This window comes from Phaethon aethereus (assembly GCF_964289735.1).
Source record: "Phaethon aethereus genome assembly, chromosome: 3".
NCBI classification, from domain to species: Eukaryota; Metazoa; Chordata; class Aves; order Phaethontiformes; family Phaethontidae; genus Phaethon; species Phaethon aethereus.
The window spans coordinates 69,251,532-69,278,345 of NC_138576.1; the positions used below are offsets into that span (position 1 = coordinate 69,251,532).

General features: G+C 40.9%; 2 protein-coding genes across 2 annotated transcripts; both read left to right on the top strand.

Moving 5' to 3' along the window:
• Window positions 1–7,203: 7,203 nt before the first annotated feature.
• LTV1 (LTV1 ribosome biogenesis factor) lies at window positions 7,204–15,628 on the top strand (the record flags this gene model as incomplete). The annotated part of the gene is made up of 11 exons (XM_081998538.1): window positions 7,204–7,401; window positions 7,662–7,793; window positions 8,295–8,483; window positions 9,542–9,629; window positions 10,548–10,668; window positions 11,446–11,695; window positions 12,413–12,540; window positions 13,509–13,648; window positions 13,930–13,982; window positions 14,721–14,921; window positions 15,515–15,628. The coding sequence occupies 11 exons, from the start codon at window positions 7,204–7,206 to the stop codon at window positions 15,626–15,628; spliced, it is 1,614 nt and encodes a 537-aa protein (XP_081854664.1).
• Window positions 15,629–17,296: 1,668 nt separating this feature from the next.
• ZC2HC1B (zinc finger C2HC-type containing 1B) lies at window positions 17,297–26,613 on the top strand (the record flags this gene model as incomplete). Its single annotated transcript, XM_081998539.1, has 7 exons — window positions 17,297–17,333; window positions 18,692–18,756; window positions 21,084–21,203; window positions 22,196–22,334; window positions 24,062–24,186; window positions 24,919–25,024; window positions 26,408–26,613. The coding sequence occupies 7 exons, from the start codon at window positions 17,297–17,299 to the stop codon at window positions 26,611–26,613; spliced, it is 798 nt and encodes a 265-aa protein (XP_081854665.1).
• Window positions 26,614–26,814: the final 201 nt, after the last annotated feature.

Below are 26,814 nucleotides of genomic sequence, written 5' to 3' on the forward strand. Positions count from 1 at the left end.
GCTAGAAGGGATCAATGTGTTAATTTTTATCAAGTTAGACAAATCATTTAGATGTACTCCACAACACATGACAAACCTTATGCACGCACATACCTATGTTCCACAGAGTCAGATATGAAGTCAGACATCCACATCATCTAAAGAGAAAATGAATAGCTTGAAATAGTAGTTTCTGAAATGACCTCATACATCACATTCATCAGTAGGATCACACATCACAGCATGTTGCTGTGGGTGTAGAAGAATGGATGCTTAATCAAATCCTAATTTCTTCTTCACGTAACAAATTGAAATGGTTACAGAATATCTCTCGTCTCTCTCTTCTTTCAGGGAATATACATTAGCCCTTGTAACTGAAATTTGTTTTTTCACATGAAAAATAGTCTGAGTTTCCTCTAATTGTGGTATATATGTTGACTCAACAAGTACAAAAAAAATTTAAGCTAAATGCTAACAATTATTTAAGATAATTCCCATTTCAACTGGTGATTTGAAACGAGGCAGGACCAGGACCAGTGTCTCTTACAAAGTCCTTGAAAGTATTCACAGCCATTTGTAGGTCTACAAGACTGTATTCATTTGTTGGGGTTAGCATTTACCTGCAGTTGTGTGTCTCCCTTGCTGTGGTGGACTTTATCGACCTCTGATGTGGTGTGGAGCAGGGCAGCCCCACTTTCTGGTTTGGCCACACTAAGCAGCTCTTAAAGAAGCACCACAACCTCAGTGTTGACATGTAAAAACCATACCAGATGGCCACTTCTTTTTTTTTTCCTTGAAAACCAGATGAAAGCTGTGAAACAAAGGGAGGAAAATGTCCCTGATATTACAGAAATTAGACCTCTCTTTCCAGGTGAGGTTAGTGCTGTTTTTCCAGCAGAGACGCTTCAAACCCCAATCTCGTGACTAGTAATACCACAGCTACGTCAGAGAACTTCCAAAATATCTGTCACTTCACCTGATGATAAATATGGTCTGAGCCACAGTTTTGTATCATAAAATGGAAGGAAGATCCAGCTAGCACAGATTAAAAAGGTGGATCTAGTCTAGGCAGACTGGGAATCAACCGAAACCCCCTCACCAGTTGCAGCTGGCAACGGGTCAGAGCCAGGGTAGGGAGGGCCACGCTGTCACCTGGGTACCTGGCAGACTGCACCCATAGGACGGGTCTGGCCTAGCACTGCTGGCATCTTAAGCAGAGACTAAAGTATGACCCCATGTCTTAATGTCTGTTAATGCTTTAATGATAAAGTTAAGCAAGCTAAAAGCCTACACGTGCATTAAATTGTCAGGTATACCAGAACTGCATCTTTTAACACCTTCACATCATCTGTTTTTATTCATATCTCAAGGAGTTAAGACCCATGCCGCTGCTGCAAACTAAAATAAAGATATACTCAGGGTGAAAAACAGAGTAAATTTGCCTCCTGCCTTTAGGAACTCCCACATTTAGCTCCATTATTGTTGCTATCTTTATTCTTATTGTACAAAGCTCAGTGCAATTCTCACTGCTGGGACCTAGCTTTTGATGAACAAAAAAAAAAAAAAAGCAATTCTGAAAGTTTTGATATTAAAATATTTTGGGGATCAAATAAAAAGCAAAGTAAATTCCCCAGAACAGCTTAAAGCTTCTATTTAACAGACATCTGAAAAAAAGAACACTTATAGAAGTGTAGCTATATAGAGAAAGGGAGAAATGGAGTAAAAATAACATATTTCACTGTAATGTTTTGACAGGTTTCTATCTATTAACTTTAATGATTAATAAAATCTTGTTTCAGTTTGTCAATGTTCCCATCTTGTTTCAGGATTTTAATGGAAATAGAGCTCATATAACTAGATACAGCATTTCACCAATATTTCATTATTTTCTAGAAGCTAAATATTGCATTGGATAGGAACAAAGAAAGTAATGGTATTCTCTGTATCTCCTTGTTCCATCATTAATTCTTTACATAAAGAAGTCTTGCAGTACTATGTCAAATTTATCCACATTTGAAGATTGTTATAATATGGTAAGATGTTGCTGAACATATCTCCTCTTCCTTACACTACTTTGTGTGGTGGTATATATTGATTTGTAAACTTGTATACATTTTTGAATTAAAGAAATACTGTGTTTTGGACAATTATTTTAGCTGGTGTGATTTGAAACAAAAAGATAGCAATGGCTTGTTTGAATGGGCATCTAACTGTATGAGTAGGGGTGGGAAAGGAGTGGAGATGGCACATGCCATTATGCCTGCAACCATTTAAATAGCTCTTAAGATTTTTTTTTTTTCTCCCTAAAATAGAAATAGAATTCCATTTACAACCAAACTGCAAATACAGGAGAGGGGCAAGAACACTTCAGACCACACTGCTGTACACTCAGGAGCTAGTAAGTTTGAGTCCCTTCCCAGCTTTTCACAGAGCAATTGCTCAAACAGTAAATCATGGCAATATTAGTACGTAATGCTTTTTAGTCCCAACTGTACCTTAAACACTGGGCAGAGCTGCAATACACTGCAGCAGGGTGCTAGTCAGTGCTAAGAGTCCTTGCGCACACGACTCTTCCACTCAAGTCTTCGAGGACACCGCTCGGAGATGACTCCAGTAAGGAGGGCTTGATAACCCATCCACACTGGTGCAGGTGGTTAAAGCTCCAGTAGGGTCTTATTAGGATCCAGTAAAGCCAGGAGGTTCTTAGGTGCTGAATATTCTATGAGCAGGAGACAATCGCCTGAAATGAAATTTTCATGTGAATTCATTAGAATTAAAATTTCGCAACACATAATGGAGAGTGTCACTTACTAATAGGCACTGGGCCAGTTCTTAGATTCTATTGTTTTTATTAATTTGGTTAAAAATACAAAGAAGCTATGCTCAAAGTAACTTGCTTGAATTTCACTAAATGTTCCTATTTAGAAGTAAAACAAGGCAAACAAAATTCAAGACTTGGTTCCCACTGCTGTTCATTCTGGATGGTTATTGATGGCTATTAAAAAAAAAAAAAAAGTATCTGAAACATCAGCTTAGAATTGCTGGTATTTTAAAATGTACTTTCCATATGTTTAATGACTTTCAAAAAATTTGAGGCTGTGAATAACTTTTCAGCCTATGCTGTGTGTATTTTACATAACAAATATAAAATTAATGCATTTACTTGTATTTTAGCAGCTTGACAGAGTGACTGAATATGGTAGCTTTAAGAAGTGGATGGTCTGATACTGTGTTTTACACAGGTGAATCTGAATATTCACAGGTGATATCTGTGAGTGTAAATAACTGGAATTCTTACAAATTAATGATAGCTGCTGCTTGGGGTTTTATCTGTACCATAGTATACCTACATATACATATATACACACACACACAAAAATATATTCCAACACTGTCATCTGAAAAATAGAATATCTATTATGTTTTTAATACAGTACATATATTATGCTTGCTTTATGGTGTTTTTTATTTAACAAGCAAAAAAAAAGTGTGCTGCCTAGTTTTACAGTACTGCAGGATACTCTGCTGTGCACAGTTCCAAATGCCTTAGACAACTGTTTAGCTCTTTTAATTATAGATATATGTGAATGAATATATATAAATACAAAATGAACAAAATTACCTCAATAAAATTGTTCAGAAAATCTTTACAGAAAATATTTTGTTCTTGAATCTCTAGCAAGTACATGTGCATGTGTAATGGAGTTAACTGCATCAGAAGTCCCTCTGCATGGAAATGAAATGATGGAAAGCTCCTGACAACTTCCTTTGAATTTTGGGAGTCCTTCAAACACACCCGGTAGCTCTCTTGTGGGTGGTGTATTCATGCAGAGGTGTGTTCAAAGTGGTGATAGCTATTTTAAAAATACAAAGTTACCATTGTAGCTCAGTGGTTCAGAGACCTAATTTATGCTCCCAGTTTCCTTTTTTTTTTAAATCAGCAAGAAGCGCTTTTCACTAGTTTCAGTGGAATCCATTGACAGCAGATTTGCACCAGAATTTACACTGCGTGTGGACAGATGTTCACAGCTGAGGGTTCAACCTAGTCTGCAGTATGTCTGCCAATCTTTTAACATTACAAAGTGACTGACAATAACTTTTCCTTTTTCATTACTTTGTAATAACTTCTGCTTTGCAAGAACTAAAAGAAAAATTATTAGCATAAACTTCGTCACATGGAAAGCAAGTTGTTGATTACTGAAATGCGTGCTTCCAGCACAGTATTTTTCAAGTGGCTGCCTCAACAGCACAACCATTCCAATACTGACTGTTCTTCTTCCCTAAGCATAAATGAAGTGGTCACTGGCCTAAGCACTCTTCCCCTCAGTCTCTGTAAATGCTCTTCGCTGAGTTTAAACTGCAAGGTGTCCCAGCAGACAACACAGCGAGAGAGTACAATGGGATCGATGGCCTTATAAGGTTTAGATGGAGATTCCACCTAAGCTTCTAATTTCATCAGAGAGACTCTCTCTCATACACATTTCACATACATGTGATATTAAATTTTGAATTTTGATATATCGTAAATCAGTTGGAAGGAGATGACTCACCCTTAGGTATCAACAAAGGAGGCAATATTATTATTGCTAATCCCTCAATCTTAAAACTAATCTCCATATGTATTACTGTTGGCATACATTATCCATTTTCCGTGATAAGGGAGCCTGTTGTTTTAACCACAGTGTGAACATGTAATATAGGTCATTCCCCCTAAATGCTTAGAATCTAAACAGGAAATACAGGTTGGGGATATGACTTAAAGCAAGACAGATAACCCTGAGACTTTAAAAGACTGAACAGGTAAATTTAACTTACACGTATGAAACAGATGATTAGCAACAGAGCTGAGACCAAAAGCTAGTTTTTCCCACGTCCAGACATGATACTCCTAGACCAGATTTGGGGTATATGGAATGACAGTACTGCCACTATTAGGAGGTCACCAGGTGCAGGGGATTGTCAGGTGTAATCCTGTCACCAAGTCTACGTACAAGTATTTTGCATTTCTATGGATGCTAGAGCTACCTCAGGGACCTGGAGCAACGAGTAATCTAATCTACTTCATTACCCCACAGATGAATGCTAAGCACTGTATTTTTAACAGTTGTGTGATTATGCTCTTAGTTGTCCCGTGAAAAGCTAGCTCTGCTATTCCCTATTCCACCTGTCACTGGGTTTGTGGTATGGACGTTCTATAGGAAGAAAGTTGCTCCTGTTAGGTGCAGTCTTGAAAAACTCATTCAGAGCATGCAAAGGGTTGCTAACCTTCCTCTACCACCAGGTGTATACTACAACCTTCAGATGGCTGACGGCAATAAGATACTCACCATGTACTTTCAGGAAGCAAGAGGAAAGGAAGCTCTAGCCTTTGCATGGCTATAGGCAGGGATAATTTGAATCCTCTGAGTACAGGAGTAATTTCAATTGATGGAGCAGATCAGATCAGTTGTGCACTTCCATGACAGTGATGTGATGAAACTTGATGGTAAAGACGCAATATTTGAGAAAACAATAGCCAGAAGAGTGAAAATCTGGGGTCTTTCAGAGCTTTAGTGACACCTACTGAAAAACAATGAAATCCACTCAAGTATGATTAAAGCTAATATTTTAAGGTATACATATATATTTAGCTGCACACACATACACACATAATATGTGGATAATTCCTTCTTAATTTTCAGTAATAACTGAAATTGTTATTGTCTATATGAACGTGGAAGAAACCGCTCCCTTCTGTATTTTACACTTTCTTTTTGAAGTGTAACAAAACAGTTTTACATCATACTCCTAAAATAGCAAGTGGTTTTTTTGTTAGCAAGGACCATGTATGTATGTGTCTGTGTGTGCACAGGCATGCTACATGGCACAGGTATAATTTATACTGCTAGAGTGTCATATCACAATAAATATGAATCCATAGATGGCAAAACAGTGTTAAGATGAATACATATTATCTACACCTGATACTTCAAACTCAGCCTGGACATGCACTTGTGCAGAGCCAGACTGCAAAGGTGTGTGTCACAGGCTGAAGAGGCCCCTTCTACCGGGCCAGGAGGCCACTGCTGCCGTGCATCCTGTCTCACACCGGTTCTTTACAAAAGTTGATCGTATTTTATTTGCGGCACCTGAGCACCTACTGCAGCAAGTGAAAGGACTGATGTCTGTCCCGTTACCTTCTCCTATCTCCTGCGCCCGGGCCGGAGAGGCGTGCAGCCGTAAGCCTTGCCGTTGCAGGGCGGGCTGGGGATTTTCCGTCCGTGCGGAGCCTGGGGAAGGGTTTCGTGCTGCTGCCAGGAGGAACGGCGCCGGCGGCGGGCAGAGGCGGTAACGGGTTGCGGGGGCAGGGGAGACAACCAGCGGGTGGCTGCAACCCCTCAGTGATGCTCCTCTCTTCCCAGCGCCTCGCATCGCCACCTCCACCGCTCCGCTCCCCCGGGCTGGGCTCTGTCTCGCCTCCCCGGTACCCACCCGGCACCCGCGCCGCCAGCACTGCCTCACAGCAGCTGAAGGGGCTTCCTTCCTCCCCGCAGCCCGGAGCGGCCCTGCGCGCACCGCCTGGCGCCCGAAGCCGGCCCCAAGGGTACAGCGGAGCGCTCCCCACGGCCTCGCCGAGACTCCTCAGGCGCCCGCCCCACCCCTAACGGCCACACCCCCTCCGGACGCGCTCTCAACAGCCCCCCCGCCTCCAGCCCTGCCGCGTCCTCCTCCTGGCGATAGAGCAGGGGGCGGAGCCCTGATCCCTCAGCCACACCTCCCAGCGAGCCCAGCCCCGCCGCCCTCCCCGTCCTGCGAGCGACAGCCCCACCGCTGCGCACGCGCATTGCCCTTTGGCCCGCTGCAAAGCATTCTACTATTGAGGGCCGCTGGCGGGCGGAACCATTCTCCACTGGTTTGGGGAGAGAAGTGGGAAAATATGCCTCTAGAGGGTGGGAGAAAGTACCCTGCTTGCATTCACGGAGCCTCTCTTTTATTACAATATTATTTAAGTCTGAGAAAACTCTCCTTGTGTTTGTTATTGGGGGGAAAAAAAACACCTCTCCGGACTGGTAGCCCATCGCCTTCTCCACGTTGGTCACTGGTTTATCCCAAGATGGAGGCCGCAGCTCGGTGGTGCTGACGCCTGGCCCGCGTGAGAGTGAGCAGGGCCGGGGCTGCCGGGAGCGGCCGTAGCGACTCCCCTCGCCGGCGGGCAGCGCGCGCTGCCTGGCCTACCCTTGCGCCATGGTGAGGAAGAGGAGGAGGAGGGCAGGGGACAGGGCGGCCGCTAGCGGCTCGCTAACTGTCGTGTCTGTCCGTTGTCCCCCAGCGTTTGGGTTGAAATCGGGCCGTTTCCGAAGCGCGGTTTCTGAGGGGAGAAACGGCACGCGGGCCGCTCTGCTTGCCGGGCTGTCCGGCAGCTTTCCCCGGCCCGGCGCCTGGGCGAGGAGCGGGAGGTGGCGGCGGCGAGGCGGAGGCGGGCCGGTGGTGGGGAAGCCGCGCTGAGGGGCCGAAGCCGGGCTGTTGTGCATGTGGTGAGAAGAGCTAAGCTACCGCTAGTCTATTTTCGCATTGTCTCTAAGTACATGTTTGTAAGATATTGTCTTAAGGGGAATACAGTAACATGCTCCAGGTAGAAGATTCTTTTTAGGTGCATTTAGTATTTAATTTTTTATTAATGATTACCAAATGTCCTTTCCTAGCCTCACAAGAAAAAGAAACCCTTCATAGAGAAGAAGAAAGCAGTAACGTTTCACTTAGTGCACAGAAGTCAGAGAGATCCACTTGCTGCTGATGATACTGCACCACAGAGAGTTCTGCTGCCTACACAAAAAGTAAATACTCTTAATATTGAGATTCATTCAGATAAGAAATGCTGCAGGAGAGAAAAGTGGGTATGCAATCACACAATTCAAAAACATAACCTGACATAAGGTAGGTTTCAATCCAGCTTATTAAAAAGAAGGGGATGTTGTAGGGAATTTGATAGTTGTGCGTTACTACCTGATGGGTTGAAGGATGACTAACTGGCATTAGGCATATAAATGTATTAAAATAACAACAACCAAAATTGCCAGACCCACCCTGAAAAAACAGGCTTTGTTAGTTACACTGTTTATGTAAAAAGTTGTTTAAGGTCCTACTCGGACAGCACCCGAACATTGTCACCATCTGGTTCAGCATTCTAACTGGCTGTGCATTAGGGTAATGAGTGGAGAGAGGACTACAAGGACTTCAGAATTCAGGCATTGTCAATAGATGTGTTACTCTTCTTTTTGCTAATAAGTTTTAAATGGGCTTAAATATCTAAATGTATTTCTTCTTACAATTCCAAGGGGCATGAAGAGCAAAGGAGGGAAGAGCAGCGGAAGTATGGAGTCTTCTTTGATGATGACTATGACTATTTGCAGCATCTAAAAGAAGCCTCTGGTCCCTCTGAACTTGTCCCTTTTGTGCATGGACAGCAAAGCAAAATTGTTGTCACACGTGAGGGGCACATAGAAGACGAAATTCAGCGAGTTGCAGTAAGTAGTATTCTGCTAATAATCTTATACTGTTCTTTGGAGTTTAGCATTCTGCATTCTGCATTAATCATACTCAACAAGTGTTAATCGTGACTGTGATCTATCTGTCTATCTATCTAGCTACATAGGATTCTTTTGGCCTACAGTCAGACTTTCCTACAACTAAAAAGTTGACAAGCCAAAGTTTATTGATAACAGTATTTTGCTAGCACAGTGTTAAAACACTTTGTGTACCCATGACAAGCTTTTCTTGACAGAGATGGCTTACAAAGGTATTTGTTTGAACAAGTCATGTGTTTTTCTGCGGTTGGCATTTGTTTTTAAGATTTCTAGAACTTTTGAATGCTCTGTGAGTTATGAATATACTGGGTTATATTACCAGTACACCGTGTTTTTAATGTGGAATATAACAGAACCCAGAGGGAATAAAAGCAAACTTTTTAGATGCTGGCATAACTTGTGGAACTTCATGATGCTAGATCACGTTGGAATGAAAAATCAGTAAGTAATTTCAAGCAATAAAGTATGCAACTACCAGTTGGTCACTTTTAATTGAGGGAGTTTGGTTTAACCAAATACTGTAATTTCAGTTAAAACTGATGTTCTTAGTCAGAAATACATTTTAGGTACAGTTTGGTGATACTACATAAGATCTAAAGTTAACTTTAGATGTGCATGTTAGGAAGCTTTTAATAAGCCTTTCAATAAAGGGCTAATTTCAAATGTGTTAGTGTTTTCCAAAACAAAAAAAAAATTACAAGTTTCATTGTGCCTGCTGTACAACCATTCTCTCAAAAGCTTCAGAGATGCAAAAATACTGTCTCTATACCTGGTGAATATTGACATGAGAACTAATGCTGCCAACCCTTTACCTAGCTTTCATTGCATAACTTTGAAAATTTGCCACCAATAAAGTAGCACTTGTCCTAATATTTAAGTAGCACTCACAGAGTTTCTTTTGGTCACATGATTTTCTGAACATTTTTATTAATGTGAGCTTAGGTGAGAAACTGAGAACAAGTATATTGTGATGTTTTGGGTTTTTTTCTTTTTCTAAGGCTCCGTCTATTAAGCTGCCTTCCTCGGTATTTGCCACAGAATTTGAAGAGGATGTGGGCTTGTTAAATAAAGCTGCTCCTGTTTCAGGTATCATTATATCTTCTACTTTGCTGTAGTGTGAGTTGCCATCTAGGTACTAGATGGTAATTATGGCTTTGATTACAGTGTGATACTAGTTTTGATTTAGAACAGGCTCAGTAGCAGACATAAAGAATGATCTATGAGAGACCTGTGTTTCAATTGGAGACTTATTTCTGTGATTCACTAATAATAGCTTTTTAGCTTTGCTTGGGGGAGGTGGAATCCATGAGCTCTTACTACTGTGTAGCAAATAGAAACTAATAACAGGGGAAAACTGTAGATAATACTATTCATTGATTACTCCATCTGCTTGAATCCAAGTCTGGAACTGGATTATCGCTCTCAGAATTTCTTTTCTTTTCAAATGCTGAGTGCTTACTTTCCTTCATTAGTATTATTTCAGTGTTACAGGCTGTGAGTATGCTTTTGTTGTGAATGTTCAGTACAAACACGGATACATTTTACAGCTACTTAATATTTTATAACAGGAAGTAATTGGGGTAATTCTCTCTGTCCTGACAGAAGGATGCTAAAGACACTTCTGTAATTGCAGTAGAAAAACACTTTCTGACCTTTTGTAATGTAGGGAATTTTAGGGGGTGGGAGCTAGAGTTGGCAGTTGATGATACAGTGCTTTAATTCGGATATTTTTTCTTCTACAATATTCTAAGTAAAGTACATTTATGGAAGCTTAGACCTCTGGGAAATGTTCTTTTCTGGATGAGGAAAATAGACAAAACGCTGGTGACTTGCCTGGCTTGTATAAAATCTACAAATTTTATTGAGGAATTTTGTGATTCTTAGGTTTAATCTTTCCTTAGTGCAAATTAACAGTCTAGTTGGATTGGTTTTTATTCAGGAAAGTATCTTTGTAATGTCAGAGAAACTTATATATTTATGTTTTGGATTTTTTTTAACTTCTAGGACCACGGCTAGATTTTGACCCTGATATTGTTGCAGCTCTTGATGATGATTTTGACTTTGACAATCCAGAAAATATCCTGGACGATGATTTTGTTCTACAAGCAAATGAACCACAGAAAGGGTAGATAGAGCTTTGTAGAACTGTTTGTCATATGTAAATAGGAATGATGCTATTTGTTATTTCATGTGGTGTTGTAGAAGCAAGAATGGTTTCAGATTTCAAATTGAATATTTAGGTGTCTTAAAGGAAAAAGAGTATTGCCTTTTGTTATGTGGCTGGTAGCTTACAAAATCAAATTTTCATGTATTATCCAAGAGATGGGTTTCATTTGTTACTTTGAGCTCATGGATTATATGTATTTGTTCACAGATGCAATGTATGGAATAATAGGATTCTTGAACTATTTAAAACATTACCATCTATCACATTTAAAATATGTCAGTAATGATATTGATGAAGGCTAACAGGCGTTTCCAGAACATTTACAAATGCTTCATGTGATTTATTTAGGTTTTGATATAATTCTTGTAATTTCATGAACAGTGAGAAATTTTGCTAGTTTCAATGTTCAAGAATGCAACTAATATTGTTCTTTTCCTTCTTTGACATGTATAGCTGAATGTAAACGTAACTTCATTCTCAGTGCACAGATGTGTGATCCAACAGTTATCAGAAATGTTTCCAGCTTTCAGACAAAAGTATTATTATGCTGACTTTGGCAACACCATTACTGCTGAACTTGTTTTTCTTTTACTGGCTTGAAAATAATCACTTTTTATCTTTCCCTCTCAAGATTTAAATCTATTATTGCCAGATTGTTTCAGATAGCCCAACATTGATCATAGCCGTGGAAAGGTCTGTGTTGTTGTTACAACACTGTTTTGTACTTCTGTTCAGGGGATCAGATGTTGAGGATGAAGATGAATGGGAAGATGTGGAGGATGGTAGTGATGAAAAGGATAGTTGCAGTAATGATAAAGACTGTGATTCAGAAGGTCCTTTATCAGATGATAGAGTTAATGGACGGACAAAAGAATTTCTTTTTATGCAAGAAGAAACTAGGAGTCGTTTCACAGAATATTCTATGACATCTTCAGTAATGAGAAGGAATGAGCAGTTAACCTTGTTGGATGACAGGTTTGAGAAGGTGAGGCAACTCAAAAATCTAACTTGTAAACCTAAGGGTGTTAAATGCTGCTTTGTCTTTTGATTCATCTCATAAGCTGGTGCCCTGTGTGCCTGTGCAAATTCTTACTGCCTTCAGTAGTCAGGGCATCAAACAGCTGTTCTTTACACATTTAATACTGCATGAGTTAAGAGGCTTGTGTTAATTAGGTTATAGTGTTAATTACTATTAAAAGGCCTAACACTGATAGAGTTGAACAAAATTGCTCCAGTCACCATAATGAGCATTCATTGCTGTTGTTACACTTCTGTCTGAGACACTCAGTTTAATGCAACAAATCATGTACAAGTGCCTGGTAAAGATTCTCTTTTTTCAGCCTTTCTCCCCACTGTGCCAAGTATACATTCATGAAATTATGTCAAAGCAGTGGATATATGCTGTTACTTTTGTTCTGAGCAGTGATAGGCTTTTTAATACACAGATTTAAATAATGGATCAGAATAAGAAACATTTTCCAGAGCTGATCTGTGTGTTATTAAAAGATAGCTTTGTGACTCCAGTGCTGAAAGAATGCTGGCAGTAAGGAGGAAATCCTGCCGCAGATGTGTTTGGCAGTTGTTCAGCAAATAGAGGGGAGAGGAAAAAGGAGCAAATAGAAATATGTAGATCTTCTTTAAGCTATCAAGAAGTTGCACAACAAATGTGATCTAATTACAGATACCCACTTCTTTATTTTAGTTTTTTGAACAGTTTGATGAAGATGAAATTGGAGCCTTGGATAACGTGGAGTTAGAAGGCTATATTAACACAGACAATGCTCGGTTGCAGGAAGTCCTGAATGATTACTACAAAGAGAAAGCAAAGAAGTATGTATTCCCAGAAGTACCGCTTCACATAAGTAGTTATGTAATCCTGTGTTTAGATTGAAAGTTTGTGTATGTTGTTTCCAGTTCATGTACTTGAAGATTACATCCCACAGTAAAAGCAGCTATGTATGAGTATTACCCATTTTTTTAATGTCACAATGTCAGTCTTAACTTAGGAGATGATACAATGAAGCGGAGGCATTTTGTTGGTTTATGTGAGATTATGCTCCTTTTGTATAATTGTATGGAATTCAGTGTAAGTAATATCTAGAGGCATTCTCCTTTTCCTCTTTTTTAGTGTAACTTACCTTTCTCCTTACACCTTTACTCTTTTTTTTAACAGACTGTGTAGCCAAGTGTATTCTGTCCTGCTGCTATGCAGCTGATTCCTCTGCATACCTAGTTACATGCTAATAAACTTGCAGGTGACTGTTGCATGGGTGCCACTGTTTGGAGCACTGCAAAAATCAGTGCTTATAAAGTAACCCTGTATCTATGTAAGACTGCATTTCCACAGCATATTCACTTTGTCTTAAAGCAGGTGATAATATCCCAAAGTGAAATGGCTAAATGTTCTCACATTAGTCTTGTGTTTCCCAATCGAAAGATATGGTAACGCATCCCTTGTAGTGAAGGATGACTGGTCAGTAGCAGAGTACATAATCACCTCTAGAGCTGCCTTGCTTACAGACTAAAAAGTATATCCTCTTCTCTTCCTGCCCTCCAATCACAAATACTGTGTGCCACATAATTTTGAAATGCAGAAATACTTCTTTTGACAGCTATGTCTCCTGTCCTAATGTTTTGGTTTATTTTGGGGATGCTCACTTAAGAAAACTTTTGCCACAAGTTTCATTAGGAATAGCTTTCTTTGGTTTGGGGCTCTACTGAGGGGAGACTGGTTTTACATAATTATACATTTTAAAAAAAAGATAAACCTTAGTTTTTTTCTTCACTGTACTTCAAAGCTGTGTGAAATTGGATGCTCTTGAACCCTGTGAAGATTTAGACTCTTCTGTGAATGCAGAAAGTGAAGAAGAAAAGGAAGAAATAGTAGCTGTAGTTATTGAGGAACCAAAAGAAAAGTGGGATTGTGAATCCATTTTGAGTAAGTATTTTGGAGTTCACTTGTTTGTTCCTAGGATTTCAGAGCAAATGATAGGTGATCTCAGCACTTTTTTAACTGTGCTTTAGGTAAAATGGTTTATGATTCTGGAGCACAACAGCAGGAATTCTTGCCAGATAAAACTACTGCTTTTGTGTGGATAACTTAATTCTTGCAATTTTAGATCTTCAAAGACTAAATAGTAGTACAATTCATAATAAATTTACCTAATTTCTATTTGCAAGCCTTTCTTCACTACTTTTTTCTTTTTTTTTGTGACTTAGGTACATATTCAAACCTATATAATCACCCAACACTTATTAAGGAGCCATTAAAGGTAAAAATCATTAAACTTATTCTGAGTAACAACCTGGCTTGGGAAAATTTGAGACAAAAATTATTTTTTTCTCAATGGATATCTGTCCTTAAAAGAAGGAGAGCACAGAAAAGAGGGTTGGAGAGGGTGTTAGCCCTGTTCGAAATTTCTGTAATAGCTAGACAGAAACAGAGAGAGCAAGGAACTTTCTTGTTATCTGTGATAGACCTTTGTAATCTTTGTCTCACAACCACATATTAGGGTTTTTTTTCTTGAAAATAGGCTTGTCTTTCCCTTCTACAGTTTGATACAATTTATTGTAGTTCTTTGTCCTTCTAGACATTTCCCATCATTGGAGCACAGCCTGATGTTCCAGATGTGTGGAAGAGTTTTCTTTTCAAGAAAAGAAAGGTTTTCTTCTCAAGAAAAACTTTTTTTCTTGAAAGCTTATAAAGGAATATTAAGTGCCTACTTCCCCCCACCCACCCACCCCCCACTTCCTGGTAATATTTAAATAAGAGAGAAAAGAGAGAAACTTTTTCTTGTTCTGGGAGGCCAGATTCTGCTCACAGGTGTATTTGATTTCTTACTTTGGGATTAATGTGCTTTTTTCGAGGGAAGAAAATAGCATGAGGAGACTTAAACTTTTATCACTGTTAACATCTGAATGTATTGTTTTCATACTGATAAGGCAGCGTGATGTGCACTTCTTGGAGAGAAAGCTAGGGACCATTAATACATATGTGCTCTCTATTTTAGCCCAAACCAATAAAAATTTCCCAGAAGACCGGAATTCCCCTACATATCTTGCCTCAGAAAGGTCTTACTGCTAAGCAGATTGAACGCATGCAAATGATTAATATCAGTGACCTGCCAAGAGCATCAACACAGCCCCGTTCCAAAGACGAGAGCAAAGAGGATCGGAAAGCTAGAAAACAGGCAATAAAAGAGGAGCGAAAGGTACGCCTTGTTTTAAATAAAACCCTGCAAAAACATGTTATATTATCTGAATTCTGTCTTAAGAACTTTTTTTAAAGCTCCTTTTTTCTTGTGTCTGGAAATTAATGGGAAAAACTTGCTGGTCTCAAAGGACTAATTATTGCTTCTTAAAAAAAAAAATTACTGGAAAGAAAGTTAACCTCATAATTTTGTCATCCTAATTTCCTATATGGAAATTTCGGTCTGTTATTGTGGCCACTATTACATATATAACTTCAGAAGGAGCCCTCATATTTCCTTATTATCTAGGGAAGCAAAGAAAACAGATGTTTCAGATCACACAAAGTGAAAAGTCTCTGAAAGAAATGTGGAAAATGTAGTTGGCCACAATGATACACTAGCTGTTTTATTTAGGGACAAAAATTGCCAGCATATTCAGCTAATTAAAGATGATAATGCTGGTGGTACACATGTTAATTTGACTGCTAATAATTATTGCCATAAATAACAATATTGTTGAGATTGCTGCTGTTTTCGTGATCTGGAACCGTTAGAATGGTTTCTTCTTGCATTTTATGCCTATTTTGTAAATTTGTGATTATTTGTATGCACAGGAACGCAGAATGGAGAAGAAAGCCAACAAGCTAGCCTTCAAATTGGAGAAAACAAGGCAAGAAAAAGAGTTGCTCAATCTGAAACAAAATGTTCAAGGACTGAAGCTGTCTTGATGAAACCGAGGAACTTACTGTGGAAACATCCTTAAGTTTTCATTTGTATTGAGAAGGGAACTGCTCACTCAGCTTTGCCAGTCATGCTCAAAGGGGGTTATTCAGATGTTACTGTAACAAGAACCAATTACTTGTCACTGTTTCTGAAATGAAGTCATACATAAAACAATGTATTAGTGATGTCTATTCTGTCATGAGTGACATGGCAACTGTTGCAGTTTCATTACAGTAGAAATCTATTAACATTACTAAAAAATACTTTTCTTACAAGCTATCACAGTTTTATATATATATTTGTTGAATCTATTCAACACATCTATCAGAATCCTACAGATTTAATATGATTAGATTTTTCTAATAAATTATTTCAGTTTACAAAGCAAATATCCATTTATGTCTTCTCTTCCTTATACTGATGGTTAAATATAGTGCCTTGGTATAGCACAGTTTTGTAACTCAAGGATTTTTCAGCTATTCCTTAGTTCTTTTCTGGGTTGGTTAGTTATTGTTTGGGTACTATTATGAAAGATAATAGTAAGCACCTTTTGTAAACAGAGGTGTCTGGAAAGCTGTTGTGTAGCTAGACATCCCTGTTACCTAACCTGAGTTTTACATTTCTTGGAAAATAAAATCTGTCGCAACAAGTATTGCAGTTGCAGCAGTCAATGACCCTTGCCGTTGCCGTTGAAATCAGCTTTGCTGAAAGTACTCAGTCTGAGTAGTATGGCAAACAAAACAGCAGATAGTTAGAAAAATACTGTATGTTGCAGATAGCAAAATTTCCTGAAATATTATTATTCTGCTCTTGCATTTAGTTTTATTGAAATACAAACTTATGACCCACTGCAGTTATCGCAAAGACTTTCTGAAGGTGAGCAGAGGGACAGTGTCTTCAGGCTTGGTGTGATTTTAAATTTCTATACACTGCATGTCAATTATTCTGATAGTGACCAGTCCATACCTCTGGAGTCAATCCTTCTGAATCCTTCTGTATGCCTAAGAAAACCTCAGCTTTAGGTCTTTAGGACTGAGCAATCTTCTGCCTTTGGGTGAAAAGTTAACCATTTTACCGGTAAGGAACACAGTAACCAACACATCAGTAGAGTGGCTTGACTACTATGAAATTCAAAGCATTTTAAATACTCCTTAAATAGTTTTGTGAATACTAGATGGAGACAAGCTAACAGAAGGACTGATGAAGCCTTTTAATGTGTAGAAACAATGCAAAGTAATTGTTTTTTATTGGAAGGAGGCTTTTATAATATATTCTAATTGATAAAGGAACATGGTCTTGGAGAAGGGAATAAACAGGTATTTAAGTCTATGAGTCTCTTGATCACTGCTGAGAAAACTGAGGTGTCAATACAGTATTCACATCTAGATTAAGCCTTCATTTTCTAAAGTTGTTGATGAGTCTGTCTTAAATCAGTAGAAGTCATCTGTAAGATTAGAAAAAGTTTCAGGGTTTTCTTTTAGCTGATACCTGTACTAGTTTTCATGTTTCATAGGCTTAAGGAGGGTCTGCCTGTGTCATAATTGTTAATTATGTAACTGCTGATGCACGGCAACTTGAAGTGTGAGCTTTTGAGTAATGAAGACTGACCACCTAGTCCTCGTGACTCCCGATAGCAACACAGAAGAGGAAATTTGAGAAACCATTATGTTGAGATGAGTTGGATACCAGGAAAGGAGTTAAATGGAACAAGTGAGTAACAGATGTTGTTCAGTGGTCTGGGTGGAATGTGATTTTGTGATTTACTGAAAAGGAGGATCTTTACTTAAGGCAGTGCACATGTTCTTTACTAGTTCTTAATTCATCTGCTGTTGCATGTGTTTAAAGTAACTAATCTGCTGTGGCAAATGGTCCTTTTTCCTGACTTCTCATTGCTGATTCAGTGATATTGTGCTTGTACCTAAATTCCTTTAAAAAAAAAAAAACAAAAAACAGAAAACAAACCACCCCCAAAAAAAGCTGTGTCAGTCAAAACCTTGAGGGGATGGGAACAGAATACTAGTAGGGGTGACAGAGGAAGACGCTTGAAAGAAAGAGTATAGTCCAGACTAAGCACACACAGATGTTGCTTGGGAACAAAAATGGAAACACATTTAAACAGAGGCAATAGAATAAGAGTCAAGAAGGTTAGAGAACTGCTTTGTTCTACTCTTGTAATCAATGAAACACTGCAGTAACCTTAACTCTGTGCCTCGGAGCGTGGTAAGATCTGTCAGAAAAGGTAAGAAGCAAAAGCACTCTCATCTGTTCAGCAAGACAAGGATTTCTTTTGTTTCAGCAAGAGCGGGTAAGGAACACTTAAATGAGAAGTCTTGTCCTCTGTAGGTCCCAAGTCTCATGAAAAAGGCCCTTTGGTATTATTCAAGTTTTCCTAAAAGCTGTGTTTGTTTAATACAAGTAATGTTCCTGCTCTGAAATGAGAATATGTGACTGCCATTGGAGTCAGAAAGGCGTAGAACTACTTTCTATGTAACTTAAAAACCTCTTTTGCCAAAAAATGAATGATTTAAAAACAAAAAAATCCCCACAAATTTGACATCTACAAAGTCAGATCATGTTGGAATGCTGTTCAACACGTCATGGAAACGTTCTGTCTTGAGAAGGAAGATCGTGTCACACTTATTGTGACACCTGCTACTTACTGGGCATCACTGGCTCCTGACGACTTATAAACAAAATGGAATAAATCTGGGTGCAGCTCACCTGCTCTTCCTTCCCAGCCCCCCTCCCTGAATTTAGGCAGCGATGAACGCAAGTTCTCGTCCGCTGTCTCCTCGCCCAGCCGTGAGGTCATTGTGAAAGGACATACCTGAGCAGTCGTGCGGAAAACAAAATGCTGTCCATCGCAGCCAAGGAGAGCTTGTGCGGCATAGGAACAAGATAAATGAGGCAGTTCTGCAACAGGGAGCCCTGGCACATGACTGCAGATGTCCCTGTCTGACAGCGAAATACTGTTTCAGCAAGGGCTCAGTCCAAACGCTGACTCTGCTGTAGTCAAGCCATCCTGCACTGTCTAACTGAGACTCTTGTGTGGTTTGAATTCTACACAGCTGCCCGAAGTCAAGATCTGGCTCCTTGTATGACCTGTGGAAGACATTTTGCACAAGATGTTCTGGTAAAATGAAACCTTTTTTTTTTTGTTAATGGGAATGTCAGCGCGTTTAGCTGACAGGGGTGGCGAGCGCTGGGGAAGGAGGAGGTGGCCGCTAGCAGATAAATGGGTTGAACGCATATTTAAAAGGGCAAATGATCTAACTGCTTTCATTAGTGAACTTGATTAGAGAATAAATGAATGTGCACAGAAATACTGTGACTTAATCTGCAGTCTTGCACTGTCTTAATTTACCTGCTTGTCCAAAAGCAGTTGTTTACTATATATGGCATTTAAAATAACGTATTATCCCTTGGTGAGACATAAATTACTAACCTGAAGCTTCCTTTGTGTTCCAGGTTTCTAGGCAGAATTTGTTATTTCAGGCTTCCTGGGAAAAATAGACTAACCAACCATCTGATAAGTAGTCCCTTTGACAGCATAATGTGGGCACCAGGCTCTGTTCCAAAGCCTGCTGAAGTGAATGAAAAGATTCCCCCTGACCTCCCTGATCCCTGCATTACAAACGAAATGGGTGGCTGCACAGTTTGCGTTGCACAACCCAACTGCGGGCTTTTTCTGCAAGGGGGGTGGCTCTGCATGCACCCCTCCCCTCCTCAGTTTGCATTACTGATCCTGTGGCTCTGTGGTAGATCAGATCAGCCCCCCTGAATATATATATTTATAACACACACATGCAACTTAAAAGTGGTTTACAAAAAAATAGGCAAGAAAAATACACTGGAGGCTGAGCAACTATGAGCGCTGAGACGAAGGTGGAACTACCCTGTGTCAGTAGTTCCACATTTGGTATCTCAGATCAGATACGTGAAGAACATGATGGTTTAATCTAGAAAATCATTTGAAAAGACAGATGCCTGTGTTTTTTGGGGAGGCGGGAAGTTTCTTGTATCTATCTCATGCTAGTCGTAGTGACAAGTCCTGTAATGCCTGTCCTGTAATGCCTGGTGATGCAGGACTGGTGTGCTCCTCAGCGAGCAAGACACAGGTGTCTCCTGCCCTCTTGGTCCTGCAGAGGAATCCTGCTCTCAAGTTTGCTGTCAAAAATGTCTAGAAACAGAAGACAAGGACCTGAAGCAGATGAGTAGAAAGGTTCAAAGGGAAATGAGAATTTAGAAATGTGTGTTATAGTAGAGTGATGTGCTTTTTTGGCCCAGCTGAGCTGTAACCAAAATGCCTTGCTCAGGCAGCTGCTTAACTCATATGGGAAGAGAGTGGACGGCATAGAGAAATTAATGAGAAGAGCAAGAAGAATAACTGAGAACTAGAAAGCGGGAGCAAGCAAAGGAAGATAGGAATGGGGTCTTTAATACCAGCTGCAGCTAGGCTCAAATAGGTGTGATCCTCAGCACACAAGAGAGGACATAGTTTGGTCCTCACTTTCATGGTGCTCCTCACAAAGGGGATTGCCCATCCTGTTGCAGAAGACTGAGGTTGATGCTAAAATCTGAGACACTTCTGAACCTTAATTCCTCCTTGGTTGTGAGGCATGGCTCTTCCACAAATTTGGCACTGGATATCTACCTACCTACCTAAAATTTCCTTGTGCTTTCCCTGTTATCCCTAGTTTTCCTTCTGAAAACTTCAGGTTACCTGTGCTGGTCTGCAGCTTTTTCAGCCTGGGGCTGTCGCTGTTTCAGTGGTGCTGATGGGATGGACAGTGCTGCTGTTTGCCAGGGGAGCTGGAATACTTATTCAAACTCAAAGAACTAATGATGTAAATAGCAGCCCCTTGAACGGGATCAGTCTGTTCTCCCTCTTAACCAAGGAAGAAAGAAAAGCAAGTGGCGGGGGGGTGGTGTGGTGTGTGTCCAACAGGACTGTTCCTGTTCACAGACCCAGTCTGTTCTTACAATCATAGAATGGTTTGAGTTGGAAGGGACCTTAAAGATCATCTAGTTCCCACCCCCCTACATGGGCAGGGACACCTTCCACTAGACCAGGTTGCTCAAAGCACCATCCAACCTGGCCTGGAACACTTCCAGGGATGGGGCATCCACAGCTTCTCTGGGCAACCTGTTCCTGTGCCTCACCACCCTCATAGTGAAGAATTCTTCTCTGTAAGTCATTATTTGTGCTGGCCTCCAGCATTTCTCTGAGAAGAACAAACTCGAAGTGGCTTCTATTTCTTGTTTGTGTCAAACTGCAGCTGTACTTGGACAGCTTTTTAAAGTTTTGCTGAACTCCTTCAGGAGTTAAGCTGAACCCGAAATAAATACTGCTTCAGGTCCCTGCTCCTGAATAGAAATAATTTTAAAGACTGAGTAAGGAAGCATCATTAAGCAAGCATGACTTCAACCCATAAATGACTGTTTTTCTTTGCATCCCAGCTGAGACATGATCCAATATGCAAGAAAGTCTTCAATAAGAAGCGCAAGCCCTTCAGCTCTTTGAAACAGAGACTGCAGGGAACAGAAATCACCTCTGTGAAGAAGCAGCCCCCCGAAAAGGTATAGTTAAAGTTGAAGCATGTGTATTATCTCCATGTGAAGTCTTTCATTCAGTAATGCTATTGTTTCCTCCAAGGACAAAACCTGGATGTTGTGGATGAGTCTCACATACGTGCTTGACTTGGTGCCAAATTCTTTCCTCTCCCTCCTTGTGCTGCTAGTATAGGAGAATATTTCTCCATTCAGAAGCCAAACCAGTAGGTGTCGTGACTACTCTGGGCACATAAGCGTCTCTGCTCTTCGAGGAAATGTTCATGTATGTGTTTTAAAGACTATGTGAGTCTCTGACAGCTTCCTCCACTTAATCTGAAAGAGAGCACAATCCAAGATGGTTGGTGCATGAATGCCCAGGGTTGAACCTGAGAGCTGTCAGTAGCCCCGAATCTCCTACAGATGAAGCTACAGAGATTCACTGCTTTGGAACTCAAGAGTTTAAAAATGTATTTAAATTGAACTTATTTGCAGAGCTGAGGGAAAGAGGCTCAGGCTCTTACTGGAACAAGTGGTTTTTTTCATCGTTGGGGAGGAGGGGAATACACATGGACATGCACGTGTATCATTTTACCCAGAGATGCCAAATCGCTGCCAATTTGGTATTCACGCAGACTGCCGCTGTAAAATGTCCTTTAAAATCAGTCGTGGAAAGAAACAGAAGTGCACAAAGGTTTAAAGCAAGAAGAAGAATCTGACAAGTGGAGAAGAAGGAAAGGTGTTGGTCATAGTGTCTTTTCTATTCCCTCTAAAGCGCCCTTTGGTCTGCCATGACCAGAGTGTTTTGTTGGAGAGTGTTGTTCTTTTATCCATCTTCTGGTGCTGTCAATAGACAGCAAAGGGCTAAATCAGCTTTCCTGTGCCTTTCAAAAAAGCAAATTTCTTTTGTTCATAATGTTTTTACTTTCCCTCAGAAAGGAAGAACCCTCACTGTAAGAGTTTTCTCTGTCCCTTGCAAGGCGGGGAAAGATAGTTTGTGTCTTCCTTTATTTCCATCGCAGAAACAACCAGGGAAGAAATCTAACTGGAGGCAGCAGCATGAGGATTTTATTAATACTATTCAATCAGCCAAGCGGGTCACAAAAGCTCTGAAGGAGGGCCACCCTCTTCCGCCTCCTCCCCCACCAAGCATCAACCCAGGTTTGTCGTCCACTTTGTTATTACTGTTCTTGTGCTGATCTTTGGTAAAGCAGCGACCTCTTATTAATTATCCACAGCTGGGCTTCAGTTTTGCACCCCCCGACACAACACAGTGTGAACATTAATTCCCTCCACGCTCTCTAATTTTCAGCTGTATTTCTTGGCTTAAACTGAGTAGGAGTGCGACGCTGACAGAGGAGGGGGGGAGGAAGAGGAGACTAGCTGCATCTTTTAAGTTTAAAGGCAGCAAGTTTGGGGTTTGATATTAGACGAAGCTTTGAGAGGAGGGTCAGAATGCCTGTGTTTTAGCACAGGCTGTACCACGGTATGAGAAAGGGTGAAATACATCCCCTCACCATTCAAAACAACTGTAGTGCACACGGGCTTCCGCACTCCCGCGTGGTGGCTCTTCCACTGTCCCCTTCCCCATCCAACTGTGCAGGCAGGGAAAGTCGCTTAGGAAAAGACAGGTCTGGTTTACTACTAATACCAGGTGTGGTCTCTGCACAGAGCTCACTGTGTTAGAAGTTACAGATCCCAAAAGATGCACATAACAACCACGATCTCTCATGATATGTGATTTATGAAACGTGGGAGCAATCTTGGAAAGAGTCTCAGTGGAGTCCCGCCTGCGTTAGGAAGGTGGAGGGCGGGAGGGGGAAGGGGGATCTCTGGGCTCACTTCCAGAGGAGGAATTTGTGACTGATCGCAAAACCAGCTGCCATGATTCCAGCCTTTCTCCTCTTCTAGACGACAGCGATGGAGTATAAGCAGCAGGACACATCTTCCTTCCTTGATTGGGGTCAAGCTCCTCTCTGCATTTCCACTGCTGAATCCTTTAATGACTCTGTTATTTCTTGTCTGACGCTACCGACTCTTAAGAGCAGACCCCTCCCTTTCCTCCCATGCAGCTGGTCTGGAGATGGCTTTTGGTGGCTGCTTGGGCCACCTTTTCTGGGCTGTTACTGAGAGAAATGGTTTATAAAGATGCTACATCTGTACTATAAGGATGAGGACGCTTGGGCTGCTTTTGTAAAAGGCACTGAGCAGGGAGGAGGGGTCTGAGAATGGCAATGGGCAGCGCGAGGGCTGAATGTGACTGTGGTGAACCCAAACACTGACGCTTCATTGAAACGAGTAGGACTGCACCAGTGACAAATGTCCATGAACAGCTTTTAGCAGAATCAGGACCGGAACAGTGTCAGAAACGACTCTAGGAAGCACTGCTGTGCGTTCTTCACAGCGCTGCTTCACACCCAGAAACCTGGCTCTCGGATGTGCCGCAGCCGGCAGCGCGCAGCTCCCTCAGCAGCGTTGGACCAAACAGCAATCTTAATGACCAGTCTTCAAAAGTAGTCTTGAAATCACTGGTTTTGACTACTCTAGGAATTTTTACATAATGCTTTTTCTGCAGACTTGTTAATCGGGTGGGAACAGGACAAAGATAATAAAATCTGCTTTTATTAATCCCCAGGGATTTATTTCTGAAAGCAATTACTGTTTGTTGGGTTAATACCCTAAGCGTGTATTTTAGGATCCCAAGAACTTTTCTAGAGGAGGTTTTTGTAGTTCTCCTAAGTTTGTACTTTGGGAGCTGATGGGAACTCACCATGGTCACCTGCTGACGGAGCCGGGTTTTGAACTGCATTCTGAGTGCTCCGGTAAAGCAGGGCAATTCTCCTGTAGTGTATAAACTGTGACACAAGTCATTCCTTTCTTACGGTCAGACTATATTCAGTGTCCACACTGCTCACGAAGATTTAATGAGGCTGCAGCACAGAGGCACATGAAGTTTTGTGAAGAACAAGCTGCCCGCCGTGCCTTTGCTGCAAAGACCACCGGGCAGGTTTCGGTAAGCAAACACCATCACACTTGTCTTGTCCTGGAGGCAGATTGGCCAAACTGTAGTTTAGGGTGAGTAAAGACCTATATTAATATAAAGCTTAAGATTCTAGGGAAGCTGGTAAGCTCTTAAGACAAGGTACGTGCTGAGTATCAGCTAGGAGTTCCCCGAAACTGGAGCCCTTTGTCTGATGTAAAAAGTGATGGAATATGGTAGTACGAAAAAGTTGGACAACAATTTCTTCAGCCTCTTCTGTGACTGGATTCCAGGGTAACGGCTGTAGGGAAGCAGAAACCTGACAGCTTTTCAATACATAGAGAAAGCTCTTCCTGTTCATTAGGGCTCCCTGCTGTTGTCAGGTTTGCTGTTTCCTGCAAATGTAGAGGTGATTTATTCCCTGGTCACTCGACACAAGGCCGAAGGGCTATGCCCCTTTGGGGAATCAGAAAAGTGGAGCTAACTGGCAGTCTCTTGAAGTGAGCTTCTATTTTATTATAGAAAAAAAAAGTAAACAGTTCCTTTAGGAGAGTATTGATTTTCTTTTATTTTTTTTAAGATGCTCAAAAATCTTATTACTCTCTTACCTATTCTGGGCAGGAAAAATGGCTTCCAAGTGGGAGGGGGTGCACCTTTTTCCTGTTCCTTCCCAGCACCGCTTCAACAGTGATTTGGAGTGCTTTCACCAAGCTCCCCAAGCTCCTTGCTAGAGTTGAGTGTGGACTGTGCATCTTCTTTTACTAGGGCAAGGAACCAGTGACTCAGAGAAAACGCCCAACCTTAACAACTGCTGTGTTATCGCTTCAGAAGAGAGTACAGAAAAGTGCCAGTACAGATGAACCTAGGCCAGGTAAGGAGTTAATTTAGCCATATTTACGTTTTTCTTATAAAACTCTGATGTATTGGCAGAGGGGGTAGGATTTTCAAAGCAGATCCTAGGCTTTAGAATCCAGTTTTCTGATAGAATAATAAAGTTCGAAATGTTCTTAATCATGTGGGGTTTTTTGCAAGTCCAAAAATGACATGAAAGCCTAAACTCATTTCTGTACAACACTTGTTAGAAATGAGAAGGGTCAAAAATTTCCAAGTGGATGTTGTTGACATTGAATGGCTTTCCAAGTCATTTTCCGTTGTGCCGAGTGTATACACAGAGGTTTTCATGTGGGTCCTCAGGAGGGACTTCTTAGCCTTTTCATTTTAGAGGTCCTCAAACAGAAGTATATATATAGACCTAAAATATGAAGTCTGGATATGAGGTTCCTTCTGTCCCATAAAGGACTCCATAACCTTTAATCTTTGATTTTAAGACTTGTTCCATCTTCTTTACCTTAAGTCCATTTAGATTAAGCATCAAGCTTTGTACGTTCTTTGTTCCATATGAGTTTCCCCTTGTTGATTTAGCCTTAAAATTAACACCATCACATTCCTAAAACAGTTCCCTCTAAGCAGGATACCATATAATATGTTTGCTAACACCCACTGCTACCGGTAGTCATAACCCATACTCAGTCTATGTTTAGAAGATGTTTTATAAAGTTATTTTAATGGCTATTTGTAGTATAACCTGTGAATGATAATACATACTGCTCTTTGTATCAATATATTTGATCCCTACATTACTGGGGTTTATGCTGAATTTATGTAGGTTATAAATTTTTATGGTCTTTTTTTTTTTTTTAAATAATGACCTGCAGAGACCTCTCCAGGAATACTGCAGAAAACCAGAAAATCTTTGGGTGTATCTACTGGACAAAAATCTTCAGGACAGTTTGGGTAGGAAATATTTTCTTTATTTCAACATTATAACATAAAAGGACCTCGTTCGCTTCTGTGTATATACAATATCCTGTTGCAGTGTTTGCAGTATGAACTTCTTTTTATTAATTGAAGCTCAATTGCACTGAAAATTTTGGAGAGCCTCTCATGTCCCCAGTATAGGCTGCTGAGAATATTCATTTTGGTGTGAAATGTTCTTTGGTTTGGAGCAGCTCCATCTCAAGGAGGCAGTGACCGTGTTCTGCCGTAACAGGCATCTTGAGAGGATTTGCTGCTTAATAATGCAAACCTCTCCAGCAGGTCTTGTGCTCTCATGATGTGCTTCCACTGTCTTGAGTGAGGAAGATGCCAGCATCCATTTCAGTAATCACTATGTCAGGATGGTGGTGTGGAGGTTCTTCCTTCTCCTCAGTGTTTACCTTCCCAGACCATGATGTTTGGTGCTTCTGCTCTTCAGACCATGCAGTCGGTGTTGTTTCCATCTCGGGCTATGCAGAGCCATGTCAGAGGAGCAAGAAGGCCTTCCAGCCCCTGTTTAAGGTGGTTGTGGTGCTGTTGTGCAAGGGGATGGCTCAGGTGATCAGTGTCTTGCACCCCTGTGAGATGCATACAACTGCAGAATATGAGATCCTGGCAGGGAATGTGGCCACAACAGATTTGTAGCTGGCAAGATATTTTGAGCCTGGGAGATGAGCTTGTAAGACTGCTCAGTGTGTGGGATGAACAGCAACAAAACAGTCTGTTGCAGAGACTCGCATTCCAAGTCCTTGCAAGCGTCCTTCCATGTGGAGTTTTGCTGTCCTTGATTGCTGCTGCTCTGTGGCTAAGTACCTTCAACTGGGGAAGTCTACAATGGGCTTGGGA